The sequence below is a fragment of the Oncorhynchus nerka genome, linkage group LG12 (genome assembly GCF_034236695.1).
Source record: "Oncorhynchus nerka isolate Pitt River linkage group LG12, Oner_Uvic_2.0, whole genome shotgun sequence".
Classification (NCBI taxonomy): domain Eukaryota; kingdom Metazoa; phylum Chordata; class Actinopteri; order Salmoniformes; family Salmonidae; genus Oncorhynchus; species Oncorhynchus nerka.
The window spans coordinates 21,607,292-21,615,626 of NC_088407.1; the positions used below are offsets into that span (position 1 = coordinate 21,607,292).

The 8,335-nt window shown below is 42.2% G+C and overlaps 1 protein-coding gene across 2 annotated transcripts; it reads right to left on the reverse strand.

Moving 5' to 3' along the window:
• Positions 1-61: 61 nt before the first annotated feature.
• On the reverse strand, positions 62-8,130 carry LOC115138872 (homeobox protein SIX6-like). 2 transcript variants are annotated; one of them, XM_029676066.2, is made up of 3 exons: positions 7,354-8,130; positions 2,916-3,079; positions 62-2,061 (listed from the first exon to the last, which is right to left on the reverse strand). In XM_029676066.2, the coding sequence occupies exons 1-3, from the start codon at positions 7,759-7,761 to the stop codon at positions 1,848-1,850; spliced, it is 786 nt and encodes a 261-aa protein (XP_029531926.1). In that variant the 5' UTR covers positions 7,762-8,130; the 3' UTR covers positions 62-1,847. The 2 variants fall into 2 exon arrangements, with proteins under 2 accessions (XP_029531926.1, XP_029531925.1); XM_029676065.2 differs by having other exon boundaries at positions 7,339-8,130.
• Positions 8,131-8,335: the final 205 nt, after the last annotated feature.

The window sequence follows — 8,335 nt, forward strand, 5'->3', positions numbered from 1 at the left end:
CAAACCAACAATATGGTTCCATCCTGGAAACGCTTGTGGACTCGTTGTTCACAGACTTCAGCAGGTTTGGATAAAAATACTTTCATTTATTCCAAATGCATACATCAGACACATTTTTACAAAATATTTATTTTTCTATGAATGAATCCCATGACGATGTATTGTATGGTGATATTTATATGGGTAGGCCTATATGGGGTGGCAGGTAGCCTAGTGGTTAGACCAGGGGTGGGCAACTCCAGTCCTCGAGGGCTTGATTGGTGTCACACTTTTTCTCCATCCCTAGTAAACACAGCTGATGAATCAAATTGCGTTCTAAACTGAACATCATGATTAAGTGATTATTGGAGTTAGTTGTTTTAGCTGCGGCTGGTGCAAAACTGTGACACCAATCAAGTCCTCGGGGACTGGAATTTCCCACTCCTGGGTTAGAGCGTTGGACTAGTAACCGAGTGGTTGCTGGATCGAATCCCAGAGCTGACAAGGTAAAAATCTGTTGTTCTGCCCCTGAACAAGGCAGTTAACCTACTGTTCCCCGGTAGGCCGTCATTGTAAATAAGAATGTGTTCTTAGCTGATTTTCCTGGTTAAATTAAAAATATATAAAGATGAAACGGTCATGTTAAACAGGTCATTCAGTCCTCAAACGTTTATAGGCACATCAATGAGTTAAGACCAAGTTGTGCTTCACTTTATCAATCTTGCTTTCATTTCATTTTTATCCCACTTATTTTGTTTTGCTCTGACAGGCAATTCCTGCAAGGACATCTCTAGTGAAATCTGCACAGAGGATTCCACACTGAATGATGCCTCCAACCACAGTCTAAAAGGATATAACCGGTTTGAACTGGATAATGTTAGAATGAGGATGTTTTGGATACACATCAACATTGTTATACAGTAGTCACATGATCATAATACAGGAAAACATTTAAACCACCATGTATAGTGATGTGTAATGTCTATATCCATGCATTACAAGATTGTCTAGAGACCATTTTTTTAGGCTGTGTTAGCTTTAGGGACAGTTATGGTCTGCAACGGTGCCTAATGTTAGCCAAACTAGAAGATTGAGGCTGTGATGCCTATATACTTCCTTCTTAAGGCAGTGACGTGTATGAAGAGAAATGCAGACCTGTCCAATCCAATCAAGCAGTTTTGCGTCCAACAACGACTGATCATGTAGGAAACCAACAGCCTACAGAAGGCAGTGGTTATTGTAAGGGGCTAATTAAGAAATGGGATTAAAGCTAGCGCTCAATGATCGACTACTCAAAAATAGACCCCCGATGAGTTGAAACCATTAAGTATCAAAACATATAATATTATAATTCAAGCTCAGTAATTACCCTACGACTTTGTATGTTTATATTCTTTCTATAAATAACGTGCCTGAGAATTGCTGTCCTAGAATATGTTATCGCTGCTGACTGACTGACTTCTTTCTACCCACATTGTAGTCCAAATCTACAGAACAGAGAATTGTAGTGGGTTTTTATAGCAGTCATTTGCACAGTCATATGGTACTTAGTAACAGTTTACCTTACAGTCATGTGCGATGGTGCATTTTAAGTGCATGTGTTTGTAGATGGTCTAATCCCCAATCCCCCACCCCTCCCCATTCGTCCACTAGCAACCACATCAAGTGTCCATATCAAGTCTCTCATAGAGAACTTCCTGTCCAAGTGTCCAATCTCAAGCTACAGACATAGTAGTTCTACAGTGTCTATTGTCTCTATATATCTGTGGGGTCGGTCCTTCCTGGCTGAGAACTGATGACAGCCTCTCTCTTCAGGATTTAATTAACCAATGAGAGCCTCTCTCCTGCTGTGGTCAGTGACCCGACCCTCAGGATTCGAACTCGCTGTCGCTGCTAACGGAGTGGTCTGGGGTGGAGGTGCCAGTGCCCCGGGGGTCGGTGCTCGTGCTGCAGTCGCTGGCCTCTGGGCTGCCCGGGTGACGCGGAGAGGCGGCCAGCAGGCGGGGGTGGTGGGCGTGATGCTCCTGGGCAGAACCCTCAGGGGAGCTTCCGGAAGGCAGGTGGGTGGGGTCCTGCTGCAGTCTGAGAGAAGAGAGAAGAAAGAGAGACGAGTATGTTTTAGTTTTTAGAGATACATGGTTGGTTTAAGTGGTACCTAACTGGTACTCTCTCTCAACGAGAGCATTCAGCCTGGTCTCATAGGCTAGACGTAACATAGTAATTGTAAATCCGGGACACTAAAATTAACATGTTATGTTACATTTGGTATGGTTACATAAGATAGAAGGCTATTTAAGGCAACAAAAAAAGTATGGTGGTTGGTCGGGCGTATAACGCAAACGTCTAGCAACCCAAAACCTGCGTGATTGAATATCATGACGGATAACTTTAGCATTTTAGCTAATTAGCAACTATTCAACTACTTACTACTTTTTAGCGACTACTTTTTAGCTACTCGCCATGTAACTAACCCTTCCCCTAACCCTAACCTTAACCCTTTAACCTAACCCCTAACCCTTAACCACCTGGTTAACAGTAGCCACAACAAATTGGAATTTGTAACATATCACATGTTTGGCAAATTCGTAACATATCCTAAGAATTGTAATTCGTAACATATCATACAAAATGTATGATAGACATCCACAAATTAATACATAACATACGAAACATAAGGTATGATACTAATTGGAGTGTCCTGGATATCTGTTTACTATGCTACGTGTACCCCCAAGTCCAGGGTGCAGCATTGGTTATGTATTTGATGTAAAACAAAAATGAAGATGTCCACAGTCCTATATTATTATTTTTAAATGACTTATATATATATATATATATTTTTTTTTCTTCATTTAATTTAATTTCTAAAATGTTCAACAAGACACAAGAAGTGAAAAGGTTTCGGCTGAGTAGAGTTCCTGTCTGTCTTAACGTACATGTTCTTTGCCGATGCAGCCCTGTCTCTCTGGCGTCGGTTCTTGAACCAGTTGCCGACCTGTGTGGGCGTGAGTCCCGTGGCCTGGGCCAGGTGCCGTTTCCTGGACGGGTTTGGGTACGGGTCCTGGAGGTACCACTCTCTGAGCAGGCTGCGAGTTCTCTCCTGTGATACATAAAGGACACAATAATGGTCAGTTTCATGCTTCATGTAACCAACAGTGTTCCTAATAACTATATCTATCACAATGAGATTTGACACACACTACCAGTCCAAAGTTTTAGAACACCTACTCATTCAACAGTTTTTCTTTATTTTCACTATTTTCTACTTTGTAGAATAATAGTGAAGACATCAAAACTATGAAATAACACATATGGAATCATGTGGTAACCAAAAAGTGTTTTATATTTGAGATTCATATATATTTGAGTAGCCACCCTTTGCCTTGATGACAGCTTTGCACACTCTTGGCATTTTCTCAACAAGCTTCATGAGGTAGTCACCTGGAATGCAGGTGTGCGTTCTTAAAAGTGAATTTGTGGAATCTCTTTCCTTAATGCGTTTGAGCCAATCAGTTGTGTTGTGACAAGGTGTGTGTGTGTGGGGGGGGGGGGGATACAGAAGATAGCCCTATTTGGTAAAACACCAAGTCCATATTATGACATGAACAGCTCAAATAAGCAAAGAAAAATTACAGTCCATCATTACTTTAAGACATGTTCAATCAATACGGAAAATTTCAAGAACTTTGGAAGTTTCTTCAAGAGCAGTCGTAAAAACCATCAAGCGCTATGATGAAGCTGGCTTTCATGAGGACCTCCACAGGAATGGAAGACCCAGAGTTACCTCCGCTGCAGAGGATAAGTTCATTAGAGTTACCAGCCTAAGAAATTGCAGCCCAAATAAATGCTTCACAGAGTTCAAGTAAAGGACACATCTCAACATCAACTGTTCAGAGGAGACTGTGTGAATCAGGCCTTCATGGTCGAATTGCTGCAAGGAAACCACTACTAAAGGACACCAATAAGAAGAAGAGACTTGCTTGGGCCAAGAAATATGAGCAATGGACATTAGACCAGTGGAAGTTTGTCCTTTGGTCTGGAGGCCAAATTGGAATTTTTTGCTTCCAACCGCCGTATCTTTGTGAGACGCGATGTGGGTGAACAGATGATTTCCACATGAGTATTTCCCACCTTAAAGCATGGAGGAGGAGGTGTTATGGTGTGGGGGGGCTTTGCTGGTGACACTGTCTGTAATTTATTTAGAATTCAAGGCACACTTAACCAGCATGGCTACCACAGCATTCTGCAGTGATGTTCCACCCCATCTGGTTTGGGCTTAGTGGGACTATCATTTGTTTTTCAACAGGACAATGACCCAACACACCTCCAGGCTATGTAAGGGCTATTTTACCAAGAAGGAGAGTGATGGAGTGCTGCATCAGTTGACCTGGCCTCCACAATCCCCCGACCTTAACCAAATTGAGGTGGTTATGTGGGAACGCCTTCAAGACTGTTGGAAAAGCATTCCAGGTGAAGCTGGTTGAGAGAATGCCAAGAGTGTGCAAAGCTGTCATCAAGGAAAAGGGTCGCTATTTGAAGAATCTCAAATATAATATGTATTTTGATTTGTTTAACACTTTTATGGTTACTACATGATTCCATATGTATTACTACATAGTTTTGATGTCTTTCTACAATGTAGAAAATAGTACAAATAAAGAAAAATCCTTGAAAGAGTAGGTGTTCTAAAACTTTTGACCGGTAGTGTATACAGTATGTTGGTGTAGTGTCTTTACTAGGCTTCTCCATTGATATCAGTTAGAGAAGATCTCCTAGTCCTAAGACATTACAACCAAATAATCGTATAATTGGATGAAATAATTGGATTTAAGGGATAATAATTATAATCCACATGATCAACATGAATATGTTGCACTGTATATTGGCTCAGGATGAAAAGCTTAGTACTGATGTAACCTGGGGAGTGGGGATATCCCCTAAGCCCCCCTGACCTATATACTGTCTATAGCAACAGTGAGCGCTCAGCCTCTGCCCTTTCACCTAATGCTCAGGCACAGACGTTATCCCTTCAATCTTGTAGACAACAACCTGGGCCAAAGACTGACACACGGGGCTTATATTGTTTAACGTCCATGGACCGTCTGTGGAAATGTGACCTGCTCAAAGTGTGTATCTGTCCAGGGTTAAGTCTCGGGCTACTCAGTCAGTCATGGATCTTTACGCTGTATGTTCTGAAATGCCTATTCCCTGCCCTGAAGCAAGTGCTTTCATATGCATTTCATTGGGTTTAGTTGGTTGAAGTGCTGTCTGCTCCCCTATCATTACCAGGGATGTTCCCTATTGCCGCTGACCAAAAGTAGTGCACTATAGAAGGAATAGGGTGCCATTTTGGAACACAGCCTAGGTGATTGCTCACTGCTGTGAGGGATGGAAACCCCAGAGTAAAATAGTGCCGCAGGTGGTCTCTGACACACACGGCTTAAGCAGACTGACTCTCTCCATGGCTTTGTCCCAAATGGAACCCTGTTGACCAGGGTCCATAGAGTTTGGGTAAGAAGCAGTGCACTCTATAGGGAATATGGTGCCATTTGAGACACATGCCATGAACTACAGCCCTAGCATACGGCAGCACAGTCCCTGTTTAACAGGCTTGTCTGGTGCTCTTTAACCCCTGGATTACTACCTGCAGGTTGAAGTAGCCTGACATCCAGACCTGTTTTGTGCTAAAATTCCACTCCTTTTACTCTGTCATATGAGGAGTGGATTGTTAGCACAAACAGACTGGTACCCAGGCTGAGGTTGAAAAGCAGAGGCATGACTTCCCGCCCATGTCCTTTACATGTTGAGATTTAGATCAAAATAAAGTTTGAGAATACTTTTAAATTAAATATATATTCTTTGTGTAGCCTATTCAGGTTCACTTTCATCACATTCGTTTTGTGATTCCACACATAGATGCTGATGCATATTGACCAGTGGCAAAGCCAGAGATGGTTGAGCAATGAGATTGTATAGACAGCCATCAAATCAAATCAAAAAATCAAATCAAATCAAATGTATTTATATAGCCCTTCGTACATCAGCTGATATCTCAAAGTGCTGTACAGAAACCCAGCCTAAAACCCCAAACAGCAAGCAATGCAGGTGTAGAAGCACCTTCATCTCTTGCTTCCTTTTTGACACTAAATTGCATTATATATTCTGAACTATAACGATTGTAGTTACTTGAATGGAATATTTGTTGTACTGAACATAACAATGTGGGATCCCTTCTACTTAAGTGATTAACCTTCCTTACAAATTGTTTTCAAGTGTAATTGGTAAGTAGTTCTGATTAGTAATTTCCAGTGGTTGTGTCTTAATGTTTAATATTGTTTCGTGTATTTGATGACTTGTCATTTTAACCTGCTTTAGCAGGCATTGTCGATAACAGTGCTCATTCCTCTAGCAGTAAACGGGAAGAGCTGTAAGCATTATAAGATGCTGCATTAGCCTCTGTCATTAAGAGTGGTGCACATTAACTTATTGATGGTGGAAATGGCATCTGTCATTATTGAACGTCAATTTGTCTGACTGTTTTGATATCCGTTCATCATGATCAATTACACCTCAGAACAACAAACTGCTTCATACTATTTTAGAAAGAAATCTACTTTTTTTTCTTTAAACATTTATACAACATTGTGTAAAAGTCCACAATATTTGAATTACCCACAATCCTGTAAAAACAGAGCCATGTTCAATATTGAGTATTCATAACTTGCAAAAACAAAATAATTCTATATCAGCACAAACACACATAAATGAAGTGTTTTTTTTATGCAAATATCAACTACACCGTTGTTATTTTAAGTAAAGACGTAAAACATAATAAAACAAATTCGTTTCTATTTATAAATAGCCTACGTGATGTATAATCTTTCGTGAACAGACTACCTAAAGATAACAGCTGACCAAATTACGCCCCATTTTAGTTCTGGGTTAACCGAGATTAAGTGATTTACTATTTCTAACCTTGCAGGGTGGCATTGACCCTAGAGTTTGCGTTAAGAGCGATCAGGGCTGGAGAAACTTAGATAACCCTGGTCCATGTCATTTAGACTTAATATGCCAACGTGCCATAATGGGACCTTCTGAATTCATTTCAAATGGTTCATTGTAAGAATGTAAAAAAAAAAAAAAAGGTTTTACAAATTAGCATTCAGTGAGTCAGCCCAGTATACCCAAGTATTGAAATGCATGGTTACAGATGAGTTCAATATAAGTAGCTACATATATATATATTATTCTCTAATATATAGCCAGGTGGTGCGTAAAATGGATCATGGAAAGGTGCGTCACTATAGTTATGGAAGGTAAAGTGCCTAACTATTATTGGTGCGAAAGAATATTACTTACAGCTTGGTGTCTCACCTTAAAGCAGTGCGTCTTCTGCTCGCCGTCCCAAATGGTGCGAGGCAGGGGGAACTTCTTGCGGATGCGGTACTTCTCCACCGGTCCCAGGGCACGGCCTCGGAGCCGCTCCGCCTCGCGGTAGTGCGCATCCAGCCACAGATCTTGGAGCTTGGCGTGAGACTCTCGCGTAAAGCGGTGGCTCTGGAGGATCTGGTAAAGCGCCTCGAAGTTTCCTCCGTGGAAGGCAACCAGCGCCCTGGCGCGCATCACTGACTCGTGGCGGTTGAGAGCCTCCCCCGCGGAGCCAGGGACAGCGGCAGGCAGGGACCATAAGAACCGCCCAAGGCGCTCGATGTCGCCGGTCTCCTCGAGGTTCTCGCACACCCGAGCCACTTGCTCTGGGGTGAACATAGGCAGAGGAAACATATTTCGCTGTTCTCAGACTTTGTCAACAAACAAAATAGTCTAAATTTGCTAAATGGACATGGCCAATGGTCATATCATTCCATCTGCCTGGTGCGTGTTCAAATAAAGAGACCGTAGCCCGCGATGAAGCAAAACCAGCTGGAAGTGGCCTTTTACGCACCACGGTCAGCGTGCGCCTACAGAGTGATGTGAAAGTTTAGTTGAGTCAAATATAGGCCTAGTTTTGCAGTGGAAAAAGACACCAAACAAAATCTGATTGGTAGCGAGTTGCTTATATAAGTTGTGTCTCCTCTTTTCCCGGTATTGGCGAGCTATGCTATATGTGAGAAGATTCGTGGCGGCGTCATGCGCTTCCAGGAGTTCAGGCCGTTCTAGTAGGCTAAAGAATGAACGCCAAGAGTCAACCGGTATTTATAGCTAGATGCAATTAGCATCGTTGTAGTTGTTTTGAGACGGATTATGCGCCTCGGAGGTCATTAGCCACTTAGGGGGTGGTGTGTGTGTGTGTGTGGTGGGGGGGGCAGCCTGATCAGATTGTTTGGCTTAGTCGAGGGATACACTGACTGTCAGGCTG

Excerpts from the sequence above, each read along its gene's own strand:
- LOC115138872 (XM_029676065.2), bottom strand. The coding sequence starts at position 7,761 with ATGTTTCCTCTGCCTATGTTCACCCCAGAGCAAGTGGCTCGGGTGTGC. Across the intron at positions 3,080-7,338 it reads TTAAGGTGAGACACCAAGCT|GAGAGAACTCGCAGCCTGCT; the intron begins GTAAGTAATATT and ends TATGTATCACAG. Across the intron at positions 2,062-2,915 it reads GCTGCATCGGCAAAGAACAT|ACTGCAGCAGGACCCCACCC; the intron begins GTACGTTAAGAC and ends CTCTTCTCTCAG.